The sequence below is a fragment of the Polypterus senegalus genome, chromosome 1, assembly GCF_016835505.1.
Source record: "Polypterus senegalus isolate Bchr_013 chromosome 1, ASM1683550v1, whole genome shotgun sequence".
Lineage (NCBI taxonomy): Eukaryota > Metazoa > Chordata > Cladistia > Polypteriformes > Polypteridae > Polypterus > Polypterus senegalus.
In genome coordinates, this window is record NC_053154.1 from 275,105,031 (window position 1) to 275,124,929 (window position 19,899).

A 19,899-nucleotide genomic window follows, 5' to 3' on the forward strand; every position below is an offset into this window, starting at 1 on the left:
AGTGATGAACATGAGGTAGTCTCCCAAAATCTGACATTTATAAAATATTCTACAATCATAAAACACATATGGTCATTGTCAGCGTGAATCTGCAAAAAGAAGAGTAATGGCAATTCTGTCAATCAGAAAGAACCGAATGTTTTGTGGGTGTGAGTTTGTGTTCGTGTGTGTGTATCTGATTTTTTATCAGTCTAAACAATTCCCTAATGCGGTATTACTGTACAAATTTGATCAAAACTGTTATTACAGTAAAGGTATTTTAGTAAATGAGCATATGACATTGGGAAAGTGATGACGTGTTGTCTATGGTTGGGGATGCCAGTTCGAATTTCACCGTACTCTGTAGAAGCGACAATGCTATCACTAATGCTGCAGTGCTACTGGTGCCGTGATACTGGTTCTTTAATGGCACGGTATGGTTCCTAACTGGGTTGTGTAGTTCTTCGTAGAACCACTGCTCAAAAAAGAACCATTTCATTCTGTGGAGAATTCTTTGCACATAAAGTTGATTCTTTGTGCTTTGAAAACATCCTAGAAAAATTGCACTTTTTAATGTAATCTATAGGCTGCCGAGCAGGACACTAACAGATTAAGAAAACCTGAATTTAGCCTGTGTGATCATATACAGCTCTATTGATATTTTATAAATCTGTTATCATCTATTCATTATTGTTAATGAAGCCTATTACGGGCCTAAATAAAAAAGAAGATTCTTTCTGGAACCTTCACGTGGGTAGGTCCTGTGGCATCGCTCTGAAGAACCACTTCATCTTTAAGAGTGGACTGCATCTGGAGATCGTACCGACAGCAGGCCCGGCACCCAGTCTCCAGCCTGCTTTAATCAGTAATGATGTTATTCGTTCTGATCTGTCTGATCGTATCAATGAAATGCTTCAATGGGCAGCTCTAACTTCTTTGAATGGTCTTTGAGGGTCGTTTGAAGCCACTGTCACGTTGCCCAGTTTATTTACAAGATCAATATTCGGTATTGTCCTCCTCGCTGTTGAATCCGATGAACATATGAAAAACATCACTCTTATTCACAAGACATTTTAATTGTGCTCAGTTTTGAAAAATAACTTTAAAAAGTCTAAAAATGTGTTTATTTGTGCAAGTGTGTGTATGTCTTTAATTCATTCAAAAATGTTCTGCGAAAACATAATTAATTGCCCAATATAATCGAAATTCTCGCAATTAGAAAACCACACTAAATTGTCTTTCAGTGGACTGAACATTGTAAGCCTACTTGGCATTTTTTTATTTTACTATGGCTACTGTAAACATGAAACAACAATCGAGGCATTTGGATGAAAAACAACAGAAATATTTTATCAATCAAGTGTGTAACAATACATTTTGTTTTCTGTATCACCAAGAAAAGAACAACGAAAGGAAACAGTTCTAAGAAAGTAAATATTGTTACCTGAATAAATGTGAAAAATCAAAAACCTTACTAATTTCATTACAGTCCATAGTTAGAGTTGCATATTGGCATAATATACAGATTTTCTTTTCACTTTCCTCCTTTAATACAATTTCATGATTTCTGTCTAGAATACTTTGTGGTAACAACTGTACATTTACTATAAAAGTTAGGTTTAACCAAAGAAAAAAAAAAAAAAAAAGAAGCGCACTAGAGGCACAAATGTACAGTGCACACAAGTGTTTTATATTTTCTTTAAACATTTTTACATATACCTATAAACTTACATTAAAGTGCAAGACATACCCTTAAACGGATCAGCGTTTTCAAAAATGAACATCCTTAATTACGATTTTATTCAATTTGCACTCAGTTGAACGTGAAATGTTAATTGTTCCCGCACTCAGTTATTTTGAGTCATTGTCAACTAAAACGAAGCCTGCGACTCAGTATGGCTTTGTCAGAATTCCTGTAAAAGGTTACCGGACCTGAAGAACAGAATTACAGTCATCTTGCCAAAGTAGTCACAACAACATATAAATATAAGAATTTATTTTACAGTATTTCTAGATAAAGCCAGCAGCTGCTGCAGAGGGGATGTTTTTGAAAGTTGTAGTTTTTCCTTCTTCGTTAGTAATTACAGTAGTGTAGTTCCAGAGGATCTGTAGATCTGTAAACCACTAGATCGCAATTCATAAATCAACGTACAGGCTTTTGGATATTGGTCTACATTTTGCATTTTGTGTCATTCCATCTATTCCCATCAAACAAACTTTAAGAGCCGTGAAATGCTTATCGTTGAAGACCCACATGCCCCCATCACGTACACATCTCATATACAGATATCTGTCAAATGCCATTTTAATAAGTAATATGCTGACCACCTCTGTCCAAGGGATCCTTTCTTATTAAAGTGTTCCTCCACACAAAGAAACTTCAGATGGCATAGGCTGAAAACAATAAATGTATGGATAATACTGATAGGCTTGATACACGGGGACACTAGCTGGGTTCAGCAGGTCTTCCGTCCTATACTGTCTCTGATCGTCCTTCACCAGCACTTTGACTGCTACCTTCTTGGCTGTGGTGCAGGGCGAAGGGGTGATAGCCGCTAGTTCGGCTGCGAGTTGTCTTCTTTTGGTTTTGTACCGGCGATTCTGGAACCAGATCTTCACTTGCGTTTCTGTAAGTTTAAGGGCTGCAGCAAGGGTCGCTCGTTCTGGACCCGACAGGTATCTCTGCATTTTGAAACGCCGCTCCAATTCATACACCTGGGTGTGAGAAAAAGCGGCCCGTGATCGCTTCTTCCCTGGTCTTGGCTCTGGGCTCTCATTCTTTGGGACTTCCTCTTCGTCTGCCATCCTCTCGACTTCTGGAAGGTTTAATACATCATTGAATCATTTCTGTGCTATTATATTAATATATAGCTCCGTTAACATTTACTGAAATAAAAAAAAAATTAAAATGGGAAATGAAGACAAATTAACGTATTTCACACTGGGCTGCTGGCAAATATAAGCTGAATATATGTCTGTAAAATAACTTATAAGAATTATCGTGCATGTAAAGCATATACCTTACAAAGACATCACAGCTGTTTATTTATGTACAGCACGTTAATAAACGTTGAAAGTCAATGTCAAGTTAAAAACAAACAAACAAAAGTGTCGAACTGTTAAATTATTAACCTGAGTGTTTTTTCTTTCTTTCTTGCCAAACAAATGCAAGCTTCACTATTTTTATTTACATATGGAAATCACTAAGAAAAAATACGCGAATAACGCTATACATATTCGATGTGTTACTATAACGGATTTGCTTATATCGTTATTTAAGCATTTTAGCGCATGAAATACATATTCGGGTACGACTTACACGTAAACCCGTGAATAGACACCATCGAGCTAAAAGGCTGGCATACCTTGATGTCGTTCTATGGCCGAATGCTCCGAGCAAACTACTGTGTACGCCTCGCTGCAGCACCGCTCACTCAGTTGCCGAGTTTCGTCCCTTTGTAAACTTTTCCAGGGCTGAGAACTTTCCAGAGAACTTGGCATCTGTCCTTGGCAGTCAGTTTTTGGGTGTATCTTGTAATTCGCAAGACACGTTTGTGGGACCCGCTTACTAATACCTCCGATTTCGTTCTGTAACTCCGTGTCGGACATTAAGCACAATTCAGTAAATTCCCTCCCAATATGATTCTCAATGTCCGTATTGTTACGGGTCAAAATGTTTTGAATTGAAAATGAAAATCCTTTTTGTGACATTTCTTATACAAATAACATCCGTTTTGCACAACCAATATTTGCTTGTTTTGTTTGTAGTAATTTAGCTGAATTCGTCTTCATTCAAGATGTCTACAGAAGTGTGAGAGATGCATGAAGTAAAGCGCCCTCCTCTTCCCAACCTCCGTATCTGTGATTTAAATGCAGTGCTTTCTGAGTCAATCAGCGGGCGATGTGTCAAGTTTTCAATTTTATTTTAACAGTTAGTTACAAGCGGAAAAGAGAAGAACTTTCATTGGACGACTAGTGTCAGAAGCCCCACCCGACGAACTAGCTCTCTCCCAAGTGCTCTTGAAGCACTTGTTATAATTACCGAGAGCCCGCGCCGTGAAGAAGAGACTTCGACTCAAAAAGCAGTCTGAAGTAAATCTTTAGAAGTGTCACCGCCTAGCGTGTCTGCGCCACTGATGTATAAAATCACACGATAAGCAAACACGCACGTATTTCGTACACTGTATATATCTGTGTATATCAAAATGTAAAAAGTGTACAAGTAAAACATTTAAATGTATAATGTCCTTTTGTAAGCCGCCTTAGGTAAAGATGTCTGCGTTGATAGATAGATAGATAGATAGATAGATAGATAGATAGATAGATAGATAGATAGATAGATAGAACTGTTTCATCTATCTATCTGCCTTGAAGCACGTGTTGCTTTGTTGAGTGCTCCTGGTTCAGTCAAAAGAGCATATTTTTAATTTGGCGTGATCTGCTTAAAAGATTGTACAGCTCCCAAAGAAAAAAATCTTTTGTTAAGATTGTTTCGCCATTTTTTGTGCCCTGAACAGTTTATAGAGTTTGGGACATCCACGAGCGGAGTCTCAGAAGCTGAAATCAGACATAAATATAATAAAATTCGTAAGTACTACTTTTAACGGGTAAACTAATAATCTCCTTGTGATTTCGTCGTGTTAATATTTTGTGTTCGTTGCTATATCATTTACAAATTGTGCCATAACGACGGTGAAAACTATACACATTGAATGCAATTATTTTATAAGTTGTAAAGTTGTCATTCAAAACTTAACATTTCCAATAAACTTTCTCATATTCGCATAATCCAATTAAGGGTCACCAGGGGCCGAAAAGTCCCACAGGTACCAGTCACGAATTGGACGCCAGTAAGTCTCAAGGTCAGTCCTCACAGGTTTTTAATTGTCAGCGAATTACTTTACATGCACGTATCTGGGGATGTGGGAGGAAAACTGAAATATCCCAGTGAAAAATCGTGCAGATAAGAGGGGAAGAGGCAAACCGCACATGGATAACGACCTGCTGAGGAATTCGAACCCAGTCAGCTGATCCGTGAGGCAGCGGGGCTAACCACTGCGCCACTTTATTAAGCATTATTTATTAATAGAACGAAAAGAGATTCCATGATATAGATATTTGTTCTTTTCCAGGTTTAAACATTGTATCAGATTACACCATTTAAATTGTGTGTTAAGAAATATCGTTTGTTAAAATGCTTAAAATATGTGCACCAATCCGTCACAGCAAAACATAATTTACTTCTTTTTTTTTTTAAACTGCGTCCTGCGTTGTTCATGAAGTCCACACGACTCTCAGCTGTAATAAACGGTTGCCGAAACGAAGGAGTAAGAAACGAATTTTATGAACTCTGTTTGTCTACCATTATATTCTAACCCAAAATGATGACAGAAGAGCAAACGTTAATAGGAAAAGGAAAAAAAAAAGTTCATTTGTAGGTATTGACAGAATGGTTAGTAGGTAATGCACGTAGGTTTTAAGAAACAATACCGCATTAAACTAAAATATTTTAATATGCTTAAAGGTTTAATATCATAATTTTTCATTTTTGAATTTGAGTATGATGAAATAAAGGCGATGGTTGTCAAAATAAGGCATTCCTTGTGCGAGTTATTTTAACGAGTCTGTAAAATCGTGTTTGTCCGCTCGTCATTAATTCCTTTTGACTGTGGGATTCCATAGATGTGCCGTTGAACTGCCCCCGTGGCTGCGGTTTAATTTCCACTATTCTGAAGGGTCACACTGCACCGGGCAGAGACCACTAGAAAAAGCAAAACATTGCTGGTCACCGCATGTAAATCATCTTTGGGCCGAGGCTGAGTACGGCACACTGCGGTGAACCAACTTTAAAATCTGCCGAGTCGAATGACTGTGGCTGGTGGTTTGAAATGCTCTCGCTATGTGGGTTTTTTCTTTTTTAGTATTTATTTGTTTGTTTATGTGTCTGTTTGTTTATTTTAGAATCCCACACCACACAAAACAAGTACATAATTGGAACGCTATTAAACGTTTTTAAAAATAAACATTCCCTCGGAATATTTGCAATTGTAATAAAAATTAAGACAGACTATTACCTCGTAGCTATACTCTTTGCAATGTAATGAATGATTATATAATTCCTTGGGTTCTATATCGAAACATTTATGGAAATCGTACACATTTACTGCAGCTCTTATAATGTGTTAATCTCATTCTTTGTAAATAATTTTAATGCAAAATTAAAATACTAACATATAAATTAAATCTGTACATCGCAACCTGTAAAGAAAACGCGTGTTGGCATAAAATACCTTTCAGTTGTTCTACTCGTCTGTTATGCATAACTAAATGTTTTAGAGGTTAGCTTGGGTAAAACCTTTAAATAACGTTTTGTGACTGCAGGGAGTTGCGACCTCCTGTACCGTGAAATATAAAATAGGTGGCTAACGTGAAGCCTTCAGATATTTTGGACATTATGTCCCGTGTCATACTATTTACGGTAAATACGATATTGTATTTACAGTAAATATTCCGACATAGCGGTTTGAACTTTTGCTATAGGGTATATTCACTTTTTAAGTATCTTAAAAAAAGAGCGCTATTCTGCCTTAAATATAAGATATGTATAGACCGTAAATTATCAACATTGAAAATGAGAACACACTTTCAGAATTAATATTATATTTTAATTTTCATCAAGGTACACCCGTCAATAAATGCGTTATCACCACCTGTCAACTTCAGTAAAGACATTACTGACCAGAAGTCAAGCACGATTTTACAGACTTGTTAAAATAACTTAATAAATATGCGAGTGTGTGTGTTGGAGTGGGTGGGGGATTCGAGTGGGGGTCATTTTAGGGGTTTGCTGGTGTGCGAATGAAAGGGCATTTTATTATATTTAACTTTTCAGAAAAGTTTAACTTTTTTTTAATACATTTTGGAAAATGACAGACTTGAACGGTTTTAAAAGTACCAGACTTGTTAGGTTAAACTATTTATGAAAGTATTGAAAACCTCCTTTTCATGTCTGTGTCTGGTAAATGGTAACTGTTGAAGGGACTTACCATTCATTCTGTCTCTGTGAACTGAAAAACAGATGTTTCTTACACATTTGTAGCGGAAATGTGGATGAGCCTAACTGATTAGTCGCCGCATTTTAGCTCACGTGTTGACAAAAGTAGTAAACAGCTGATTTTCATTGTCTGATCTTCTGGGCTGCAGATAGTTAAGCTTTGTATACCAAATGCTCTTCCTGTAATATCAGTGCCTTGAAGAATGTAAACATTGTGAAGCAAAGAGAAAGTGAAACAAATTGTTGTTAAATGTACTTTTCGACAGCAGTGTTCATTCGCACAGTGTGTAATAATTTGTATATTGTAAATGTATACTATTCAGGTTAAAAACTGTATTGCGTAACAGCAATAATAACTTTTTGTCCCCTATTATTATTATTATTATTATTATTATTATTATTATTATTATTATTATTATTATTATTATTATCCATCAATCCATTATCCAACCCGCTATATCCTAAAGACAGGATCACGGGAGTCTGCTGGAGCCAATCCCAGCTAGCACAGGGCACAAGGCAGGAAACAAACCCCGGGCAGGGTGCACACACACACACACACACCCACACACGAAGCACACACTAGGGACAATTTAAAATCGCCAATGCACCTAACCTGCATGTCTTTGGACTGTGGGAGGAAACCGGAGCACACGGAGCAAACCCACACAGACACGGGGAGAACACGCAAACTCCACGCAGGGAGGCCCCGGGAAGCGAACCCGGGTCCCCTAACTGCAAGGCAGCAGCGCTGCGCCACCGTGCCTCCAATTATTATTATTATATTATTATTATTATTATTTTGTTATTACACAGTACTCTATTGCGTTAAAAGTACGGAGTTGTTCAGTGAGAGAGTGTATTTGGTCAGGTCTGCATCTGTCAATATATTACCATAATTCAATCTGAGTGACAATATGCCAGCTGTCTCTCGACGCATTCATTTCCATTGAATGAAAATATTGGAATTGGAAAGTGATGACAGTTCACTGTAAATCCAGAGTTAAAAATCATATTTGATAGTTGCACATAAACAGTTGAAATTTAATGATTTAAATATATCGTTCTAACATATGTTTTACTTTTACCATTACCATATTCTTGATAATTGCCTAACGAATTTAAAACATGTATTTTACCTTTCTAATAATATGATTATTAAATGGGCCTAAATGATAATCTTGGTATTTTTCAAGTCAAAGTTATTTCTTCACAGTCATGGTATATATTAATTTGCCTCTTGAAACTGTGTTCGTAATTGAAGCAATTCTTATACATTTTTAAAAATATCTGCCTTCTCTAGTTATTTAAAATAGAGATGAAGGGTACTGGGGTCCAACGTAAAAACAAACACCTTAAAAGTTACTGAATTTGCCGATTTTGAGTTTCAATGTGCTTTACTTGATAATGAGGTATGTTTGTGACAGAAAAGTAAACCAGAAATAAACATTTTGTCACAGAGTCTTGCTACTGTTTTTTTAAGGTAAGGCAATGTTTCCTGTTTACTTGTCTGCTTTCCGTGACCTTTGTGGATGAGGTTTTAATATTCACCCTGGAGCAGCCCTAATGTTGGAAGGCATGTTAAATCATACAAAAGATTATTCCCACCACTCAGAAACATGATTGTGTCAGTTCTCAATAACCATTACATTATTTCACAGAGATTGCCTGTTGCAAGTGTTTCAGTGGTCTCGTGATGGTAACTCCTACACAGACTGAACACACACATAGGGTGCAACCAAGTAGAAAGAACTGAAGAGACGTTATAGGAGTACATTTAGTTTTAATCAGATTAAAGTTTTGTACAGATGTGGCAGTTGTAAGAAAATGTGCCTTATGATACTAAAGCCTGTTGTAAGCGTTTCAGTACTCTAGTGAGAGTGAATTATAAATGAACTTACTGTGCCTCACTGCACCACAGTCTGCATGGTATATGCATGTTCTCACATTGTATTTATGGACTGAGTGGTATATGTCAGTGTGGTTAACTGTGGATGATTGCCATTTTTAACCCTCAATATTGGAAATACACTCTGTCAGTAATACTTGTCAATTACCAAAAAAGACTAGTCCTTAATTTGCAGTGAATTAAATAATGCCCATCTATCTCCTTTTGTCTGGGTATACAGCTGGTTATGTATGGAAGCATAAAGACTGTGAGTGATCTTGCAATGTTTGTTGAGTATTGGTTCTGTAGTTGTGTAAAACAATAGAGACAACAATTCATATCTGAGTGTCAACTTTACTGTCAGTAACGAATCTTAAAGAGTATTGTTTGAGATGTACCCTGCAGGAAACTGTACACATTGGGATGAAGGGTTGCTGCGGAGGAAGACCAGTAGAGAGGTGAATCTAGAAGCCAGTTTCTTTATTAAAATAGCTGAATCTCACAAAAACATTTTGCTTTTCTTTACTTCTCAAAATGACATGGACACGCTGTTCAGTAATATGTGTGAATCTTAAGATGAAGATCAATATTTGACAATACTCTTGTCTTGAAAAATGTGATATATTCTAAGTTTTAAGGTTTCTTTTTTTTCACGTTGGACCCCGGTACCCTTCACCTCATTTTAAAGCATGAGAGCAGGCTAAGTATTTTTTAAACTTTATAAAAATTGCTTAACTTTACAACACATTTCATATGGCAGATTAATATATGCCATTATTGTAAAGAAATTAACTCCATTTTGAAAAACAGCAAAGTTATCCTTTAATATATATATATCACAAATTGTTTATTTGTTGATTTAGTAAGACTTTTGTTTTTTTCAAATGATATAATGTATTAATTATATTTCCTTTAGAAACTTGCATGTCAATACAATCTCAGAACGAACTATATGTTCTATTCTTTGCGGATAATTAATAACTAGTTAATGCCCACAAGTTTTGAACCAGATGAAGCAGTTTCCAAACGGGCAATGCTATTTTCATATCAGAGAAACCTGTATATGTTTAAATTTACATATATGCTAAGCTGCTAAGAAAAGAATCTTTGAATCCACACCTGTTCATGAAGTTATTTGTGAAATAGATAACATATTCTATTTAATCCAGTTGAGGGTCATGGAGGCCTGAGCCTATCCCAGCAGCACAAAAGAATTTGTTCTAGACAGGCTGCCAGTCACACACACACACACACACACACATGCAGATTCCCACAAGGCCAGGTTAGAGTTTCTAGTTAACCTAACGCAGACACACATCTTTGAGATGAAAGCCTGTGGTGACACAGGGAGACCAGGCTCTTAAGTTTGCGGTATGCTACTTTAAATTTCATTCATAGGTATTGCACACAACATTTCCAAATTCTTTATTTATTTAATACCAGAAATACATATTGCTAAAAATTCATAAGCAAACAATGTAACAAATACTAGTTATTAAACTTTTTCAGCTATAAAAAAACACTTTTAATGACTGGTGTCACAAAATCAAAGAAGCCACAGAAAGGTTTGGGGCAGCCACCCGTATATTATTCTCTGGCTGCAAAATGGTTTAAAGGTTTGTACTGATGTGTACAGATTGGAGTCCAGAACAGAACTGAGGGGGTGCAGGAAAGGTGGCAGCTTTAAAGGTCAGTATAGGAAGTGACATCAAAGGGGCAGGAACCAGAAGGATCTTCATCCATAGGCTTGCACCCGGAAGTGACATGAAAGAGGAAGGAACCAGGAATGACGTCATCAGGGCCAGGTGAATTTCCCATGAACAGTCTATAGAAAAGCAAGAGATAGAGTCAGTGCACTCCGCTACCTCCAGGTCTTGCTCGGAATTACTCTCATTTAAGCCCTTTCACTGCCTCCCATACGCATGTGTGTGACACTGGATAATATTTCTCATGTAATTCATTTGTACTCCAGTAACAAAGTTTAGACAGTTAACAAGATATAAATATATGACTACCGCAACTGATATACACTCACCTAAAGGATTATTAGGAACACCTGTTCAATTTCTCATTAATGCAATTATCTAATCAACCAATCACATGGCAGTTGCTTCAATGCATTTAGGGGTGTGGTCCTGGTCAAGACAATCTCCTGAACTCCAAACTGAATGTCAGAATGGGAAAGAAAGGTGATTTAAGCAATTTTGAGCGTGCCATGGTTGTTGGTGCCAGACGGGCCGGTCTGAGTATTTCACAATCTGCTCAGTTACTGGGATTTTCACGCACAACCATTTCTAGGGTTTACATAGAATGGTGTGGAAAGGGAAAAACATCCAGTATGCGGTAGTCCTGTTGATGCTAGAAGTCAGACTAGAATGGGCCGACTGATTCAAGCTGATAGAAGAGCAACTTTGACTGAAATAACCACGTTACAACCGAGGTATGCAGCAAAGCATTTGTGAAGCCACAACACGCACAACCTTGAGGCGGATGGGCTACAACAGCAGAAGACCCCACCGGGTACCACTCATCTCCACTACAAATAGGAAAAAGAGGCTACAATTTGCACAAGCTCACCAAAATTGGACAGTTGAAGACTGGAAAAATGTTGCCTGGTCTGATGAGTCTCGATTTCTGTTGAGACATTCAAATGGTAGAGTCAGAATTTAGTGTAAACAGAATGAGAACATGGATCCATCATGCCTTGTTACCACTGTGCAGGCTGGTGGTGGTGGTGTAATGGTGTGGGCGATGTTTTCTTGGCACACTTTAGGCCCCTTAGTGCCAATTGGGCATCGTTTAAATGCCACGGGCTCCCTGAGCATTGTTTCTGACCATGTCCATCCCTTCATGACCACCACGTACCCATCCTCTGATGGCTACTTCCAGCAGGATAATGCACCATGTCACAAAGCTCGAATCATTTCAAATTGGTTTCTTGAACATGACAATGAGTTCACTGTACTAAAATGGCCCCCACAGTCACCAGATCTCAACCCAATAGAGCATCTTTGGGATGTGGTGGAACGGGAGCTTCATGCCCTGGATGTGCATCCCACAAATCTCCATCAACTGCAAGATGCTATCCTATCAATATGGGCCAACATTTCTAAAGAATGCTTTCAGCACCTTGTTGAATCAATGCCACGTAGAATTAAGACAGTTCTGAAGGCGAAAGGGGGTCAAACACTGTATTAGTATGGTGTTCCTAATAATCCTTTAGGTGAGTGTAGCATGCACTCCCGCATGCTTGTACAGTAACGCTTTTGTCTTTCATCAATGACAGCGACACATATTGTGATCCCGATTAAGTCTTATTCAAACTGTAAACTCCAGAAAAAAAATCTTTGATCAAACACTGTCAGATATTGGCCTGGTTCTCTGACACTTTACTACAGTGATAAAGGACTTCTGAGGCACCCACTGCATTTCTCAAAAAATGACACACAAAGTGTGTGAAAATTGGTCTGTCTTCTCACTCTCTCTGAAGGTGGGGAGTATATGGTTTTCATCATATCGGAAGACTGAAAATGATAGTTTTACTAGGTGTGTTCTTAGGACACGGAAATATTGTTGATGATAGAGTGACAAAGACATACCACAGAAGCAAATGAAAGACAATGAATAATGAGAAAGTATTGGACAGAAAAAGTGAAGTGTATATAGTTTAAAAAAAGGCTTAAAAAGCTAAACATTTACACTTCAACCCTCCATTAAAAGGCAAACATTACAGCATTGTGCCTTGACCACAGAATGTCAAGCCCTGGTTACTCTCAAATGATATGTTAGCTGTTCTTTTCAGAAAGTCATGGGAGATACACAGTGGCAGACCTATATTTTTGAGGCCCAAAAAGCTTGAACTGTTATGGGGGCCCTTTTGCAACCAGAAAAGAGGTCTGTGTAATCTACTTCGATATGTTAGTTCCATGACAGATCACCACAAATTTCTTAGAAATGTAACCACTACAACTAGTTTCATTACAATTGCTGCACTGGATTGTCCCACATGTTACTATTACTGATGTGAATAAAAAAAAATTGTATGTCTTTTGAGTTATAGAGGATGTAGTTTAAAGTTGCTTCTGGGGTTCCTCTGGGGTTAGGGGCACTGAAGGTTATTCTTCATTAGTTTTATAGTAGGTCCACTGCTGAAGATTCACTAGGAATTAGTAAACTGCTCAGTTGCAGTATCTGTGTGCTCAGTGTCCAAACAGCCATTGCGTCACAGCTTATAACATGGAACCCAGACAGTGAAAGAAGGTTTTTCTACAATTTGTGGGTTTCCAAATGTGATTGGTTCTAATGACGACATACAGACTGGGATTATACCCCCTCCTACTCATGAGCCTTAAAACTGTTTATAGAAAAATAAATATAATTCCCTAATTGTGCAGATCATCTTTAATAGCAAAGTCATTATATACAGTAGACCATTTCATTAGTAAGGGACAAGCAATATTATAATTCACAAGCTCACAAATTTTGATACATAATGTCATGGCGACCATCCTATATAAGTGTGAACCTTCCTATGTTTTAATGGTGAGAACTTTGTTTACTAGGTGAGGCAAAATAAACATGAAAAGGATTTCTGCAACAAGTAAATGGTGTGTAGATTCTTACAGCTTTTGACTTAGGACTGTGCACCGAGTTTTGTTTCCCCCTTCAATTTTAGACTGAGATCTTACAAAAAGTGAGGTTGTTACTCTAAATTAAAAATTAAATAATGCTTGATTTCAAATATCAGGATCACCAAAAAAATGCTTGTGGGCATTGTGGAAGAACTTCATTGGCAGTATTGACAGTGGTGCCCAGCAGCTTTAGAGGATAAAGAGCCAAAAATTATGGGTCTGGCAATAATGCCAAGGGGGTCCAAATGATTTTACTGCATTGTTTTTGTGAAATTAACGAGGGCTTACTTCTCATTACAAGAAAACTCATCTGAAAGTGATAACATTCCTTATTGTATTAATAGCTGGAAAACCACTGGAGTAGGCAATTCATAGGACACATGTGAGATCAATCTTAGGAACACTCATTTATTGATAGTCTGGCATTATATTGCTTTATATATTAAAATATTAATTTTGATTGTTCTTGGAATTATTTGCAAAGCTTTTTTGCCCTTTTCTATCCATTACCAAGATTTACCACTATATATGTAAAGTTTTTTTCATTCTCTCTTTCTCTTTCCTAAAAAATCACTTGTAAAGTGTACAGTCATATTTGAAAAAAAAGTAATTAGCATTCATTTCAGATAGAAAATATGTATTCCTGAGTTCCAATATTGTCATAAATTAATACTGCTGTACTGCTCCTATTAAGCTCATTTGAAGCTACTGCAGGGATGGATCCCAATCACATTTTTCCTATAAGAAATGGAATGGTCACTCACCTCTGATTTTTTCCTTTGTGGCTTCCTTTAAATTATGCTTGGATCCTGGAGTTTTGTAGGCCAGTCACCACTTCGACTTTCCTATGGGTCTCCAACACAGGGCTTGTGATTGTCTTCTGCAAATAACAGGGTGAGGTTCTCACAGCTAGAATGGCTTGACTGTGGACTGTCACCATCTTGACCAGGGTTGGCATATGGTATCGTACGGTGATCTTGGTATCCATTGTCTATGAGGTATGAACAGGGTACACAACTGAAGCAATCCCAAGGCATGTTTATTCCAGTTTTGGTACATAACTCAGTCATGTGCTCATCATCCTGTGCATATTCCTCCCAGTAACCTCCCTTATCATAGGAAGGAGGTGGATTGCCCCGCAGTCCAACCTCACGTCCAGGAAATCCTGCCAACTACACCACTTGTGACCACTATGGGACATTGCAACACCCCAAACCCCAGACACAATTGCTCAGACACACTGCTGTGTAACAAGAAAATGTTATGTTTGCTGATGTATTTTGGCCTTTGCATAGTGTTACTGCAAACCAAAATGCTCCATGCCAAACTGCCAAAAGCTCTGCTTGTAAATACAAATAGTTTATAGTACTTCCTGATTATCAAGTAATCAAGTGTTTAATTTCTTTTACACATGAAAGTCTCCATAGCTCCTCCACCCTCACACTTAGCACTGGCTACTTTCAAGGCTGTGTACTGAGCCCACATCTCTATGCCCTGTACACTTACTACTGTACATCTAACTACTCCAGCAACACTGTCATCATGTTTGCTGATGACCCCACCATGATAAGTCTCATAACTGGTGATGATGAGTTAGCATACAGTAATGAGGTGCAGAAGCTGTCAGTGTGGTACTCCAGGAATAATTTCTTACTCAAACCCCATAAAACTAAAGAGATAGTCATTGACTTCAGGATACATAAAGCAGAGCCAGCACCACTCTATATCAACGGGGCCCAGGTGGAGAGGCTCACCTCCTTTAAGTTCCTGGGAACTTCTATCTCTGAGGATCTTTCCTGGACATCAAACACTCTTGCAGTGGTCAAAAAGTCCCAGCAGCAACTGTGTTTTTTGAGACTTCTCCGGAAAGTGGAAATGAAGGGGAAGCTGCTGTTGACCTTCTACCACTCAACCATCGAGAGTGTTTGAGCATACTTTATTTCAATGTGGTATGCTGGCTGTACAGCAGCAGACAGGAAAGTTCTACAGAGCAGAGAAAACCATTGGCTGTTCTCTGCCCTCCCTGGATGATATCTCTCGAGCCCAATGTCCGCAGAGCTAGGAATATCATTAAAGACCCTACCCATCCTGGTCACTCATTGTTCTGTCCCTTATCTAGTTATGCATGGTATATTATTGTTGTACTTGCACAGTTTACAGATGTAGCTTTTACAATTTCATTTTACTGGTACAATGACAATAAAGGGTTTCTATTTTCTAATTTATGGATGTATTATATGGGTCATTCCAAAAATGTTGTTTTGGGGATTATGGGGGAATTATGTTATGGTGATTATGTAGAGAGTAATGAGTCTCATGTGAAGTGTGATGATATTGATTTTAGAGGCAGGTGTTGACTAAGAATTTAATATGCTTAATTTTCTGCTCCTACAACATAACTTTGCAAAACATCCCGCAGGGGAATGGGGGACAAATCTGCATTCTTTTTGTTGTTGGTTTTCTCTGTATGAGGCTAACTCTACCATCTCCTGTAGTTCAAATACATGGTTAATTAAAAGTAGATTTTTAAGAAGAGATTAAAGTGCAATAATCTGCCCAAACAATTGTATTCAGTTTATTAAGTATGATGTCTACTGGATGCTTCTTGTTTTTAGTTATCAAACGTATTTTTCTTTACAAAGCTGCCAACCAATAATAAACAGACTCAGGTGCACATGGCATTCTAATTGGCTGATCAGCACTCTGTTCATAATGTATTGCTAGGCTTTATGCAGTTATTACGACAGACTTAAGGAACCTAAAGGAATTTAAAAACTTCAGAATTATTTTTTTTTACCTTGAAAAATACCTTTCATCAAGAAAATTGAAATTTTCAGTCTGTTTAGTTCTTTTCAGTATGTTACAAACATGGCACATTTTATTCCTTCATTCAAAACTAGTTGTCCATTTCAGCATTTCAGAAAGCTGCTGCCTATCCTGACAGCAATGGGTGCAAGACAAAATCTAACGCTGGACACATCATAGAGAGATCAACACATCCAAAGGTTATGACAGCACACCAGGCCCAGGATTCACGACAGGCCCCTGCCAATACAGTATACTGCTCCTCAAAACACATTGTGAGTGAAGTGTTTACATTTCCATGAAAAGCCTTCAAAGTTGTTTTTGCAAATTGAGACTCTACAGGTAAGTTCTGAGTTTATAAATACGTACAGTTGTTCACCCTGCATACAGCAGTACACACTGTTTAGGGGTGTCGAGGGAATCGGTTTGCTATGGGCAAGCTTTTAATCACAAACATCAGCCCTAATGAATGCTAGTATACAGTATGTCTCCATCACTGTTGTCAGTAAATTCTACAGAGTATACTGATGGTTTTGGAGTTCTAGTAGTAGTTTCTGTACAGGGTATATTTTTTAAGTCCCACTTGCTCATTTCCACAGATATCTCTGTGCTTATTGACATCTATGTCTAATTAATGTCCATGTCAGCTTTTAAACTGGCTTACATAAGTTAAAATTGCTGCTGGCTCTTTGTCACTTCATCACAAAGGAAATTTTGACAGTTACTGGAAATGTGCATTTTGGATGTGTTTCACACATATAGTTTGTCACGTTATGGCATAACATGTTATTGCTTCAAAGAAACATTTGCATTTTACTTGACTTACTCAGCACTGAAACCAGGTTGAAAGAACTTCTGCATAAAACCGTAAATAGAGTATCAGAAGATTGTAGTAAATTTACTGTGTATAGGTCAGTGTGATGTAAAATAAAACAGCTTTTGTTATGTGTTCTAAAGGTCATACATATAATAAACATTGTCGCTTAAGAGCTCTAGTAATGGTAATTACTGGCTGATCCAGGGGAGGACACTGTGTACTAATGCCTTGTCTCTTACTTCCTCTGCATAACAGAAAATTAACAGCCATTCCACCACTGACGTCACTTCCATTGTCCTTCTTCATGGACTTGCCCCTTCCTACCTATAATCCACATGACCGGAAGTTCTGCTATTTTTTAAGAAGTTCTGTATTGGACTCCTGTCTGAAAAGACGTCATTGCCATCTTTGTAAAAAGATCAACTTCTTTTCATTAGTTTTCATTATACAGGGTCATGGATGTGCTCCAAATTTTTTTTCGGGTTTGCTGTTTTGCCTGACAACATTAATAATACACTTTAATCCATCCACCTAATATCCACCCCGCTATATCCTAACACAGGGTCACGGGGGTCTGCTGGAGCCAATCCCAGCCAACACAGGGAGCAAGGCAGGAAACAAACCCCGGGCAGGGCGCCAGCCCACCGCAGGGCACACACCAAGCACACACTAGGGACAATTTAGGATCGCCAATGCACCTAACCTGCATGTCTTTGGACTGTGGGAGGAAACCAGAGTACCCGGAGGAAATACATGCAGACACGGGGAGAACATGCAAACTCCACGCAGGGAGGTCCCGGGAAGCAAACCCAGGTCTCCTAACTGCGAGGCGATACACTTTAATATAAGTTTTTATTTGATGTTTTGCTTTTTTCGTTAGTGGCAATTTGTGATCTTTAATTTGCAAAATGTAATTTTCTCAGGTGTACCTGTATGGAGGCAAAGGTACAACTTTAGTTTTATGCAATATTGTTTTGCCAGTTCTGTCAAATAATAATTATATATTTCTTATAGCTACAAGTCACTCCTGTGTAGTTTTTTTAAAGACGTTAAGCACAATGCAGGAGTACTTCAGGACATTCCCTGTCTGAATTTGGTAAACATTCAGTTTTTACAGCTGTCTTTGGGTTGCATTCAGCTGACAAGCTCCTCTTCAGTATATCCTGCCTCAAATGAATACTGCATATCTTGGTGAAAGCATCCTTATTATCAGAGAATTTTATGTTAAATGATGTTGTAGTTATCACTGAATACACTGAGCTCTTGAAAGTGTGCTTCCTATGTTGTCAGGTTCATTGTTTGCACCTATGCTTGTAACTTGCAAAAACTCCGTGTTCAACATGGTGTCAAAAAAAGATTACAAAAACTAAATTATAGCCCATCATCATCACCTATATAAATATACACAACTTTAAGTGAATTTATTCAGCTGAATAACTTTGCATCGAAATGATCCTGAAAAACCTAATTTTATAGACCATAGAATTTCATTGTTTTAGGCTTGGAGCATATTCTCTTATATACTCTTTAATTTAATATTGTTTTTGTATCAGTATACTGCTGCTGGATTATGTGAATTTCCCCTTGGGATTAATAAAGTATCTATCTATCTATCTATCTATCTATCTATCTATCTATCTATCTATCTATCTATCTATCTATCTATCTACTTTTAAAAAGGCAGCATCAAGACACAGGGTTGTTTAATTCAGCACTGTATTTCTCACTCTTGAGTTTGACTCTTCATTGGTCCCTTCAGGGGAGCTGGACCTTAAACCCGACCCCCCATCATTTCTGCCACCACATACTCCATTGTTTCATCGCCCTGAGGGGAGTATTTAGGGAAAAAAAGCCTCCTGCTGTCATGGAGCCCTGGACACGCACCGAGAACACTGTAATGGTAGATCTGCCTCTCTCATTATGGAACCAATATAGCTACATTGGAAAATCACAAATTTCTATAAATTATATTATGAAATTTTAAGTTGTGGAATAAAATGCCTTTAAAAAGTATTCATGCCTTGGAAAAGTTCCACTTTTATTGATATAAAACATTAAATCACAGTGGATTTAATTGAGCTTTTTGGACCCTGATTAATAAGATAAGGTTATATAATGCCTTTTGCGCTGGCGCCCTGCCCAGGGTTTGTTTCCTGCCTTGCGCCCTGTGTTGGCTGGGATTGGCTCCAGCAGACTCCCGTGACCCTGTGTTAGGATATAGCAGGTTGGACAATGGATGGATGGATAGATGGATGGCTTTTGCAAAGTAGTCTAAATTAATTGCAAATATAAAATACAAAGTAATTTACTGCATATGTTTTCACCTCAATTAATATGACCTAAAGCATTACTATTTTTTATTTGGTTTTACTAGTTAGTTTTAAAAGTCACATTATTAGTGAAATGGAGGTTGCCTGTCTGCAATGAAGGGCTCTGAAATAATTGTAGTGTGAATACACCTTAGCTGGAAGGTTCAACTTGTAGTAAGTCAGTAGTGTGGCCTAATATATGCAATAATAATAATAATATGTTTTATTTATATAGTGCCTTTCCCATGCTGAACACAACAGAAGACTCCAGTCAACTTTGTGAAATGGAGACTGAAAAAGAAAATCTAAGTCACTGAATATCCCACAAAATCTAGTTAAATCAATCATTAAGAAATGGAAAAAATATGTCACATCTGTAAATCTGCCGGTCATAAAAACACTGAGTGATCGTGCAA

General features: G+C 37.7%; 1 protein-coding gene across 1 annotated transcript; it reads right to left on the reverse strand.

The window, feature by feature from the left end:
• Positions 1–1,193: 1,193 nt before the first annotated feature.
• Positions 1,194–3,846, reverse strand: nkx3.3 (NK3 homeobox 3). Its single transcript, XM_039774736.1, has 2 exons — positions 3,345–3,846; positions 1,194–2,795 (listed from the first exon to the last, which is right to left on the reverse strand). Exons 1-2 carry the CDS (start codon positions 3,688–3,690, stop codon positions 2,332–2,334), a joined length of 810 nt encoding a protein of 269 aa, XP_039630670.1. The 5' UTR covers positions 3,691–3,846; the 3' UTR covers positions 1,194–2,331.
• Between the last annotated feature and the right edge of the window lie 16,053 nt (positions 3,847–19,899).

Coding starts and splice junctions, on each gene's coding strand:
- nkx3.3 (XM_039774736.1), bottom strand. CDS start 3,690: ATGTCACAAAAAGGATTTTCATTTTCAATTCAAAACATTTTGACCCGT. Junction 2,796..3,344: donor GGCCATAGAACGACATCAAG/GTATGCCAGCCT, acceptor TAAACCTTCCAG/AAGTCGAGAGGATGGCAGAC.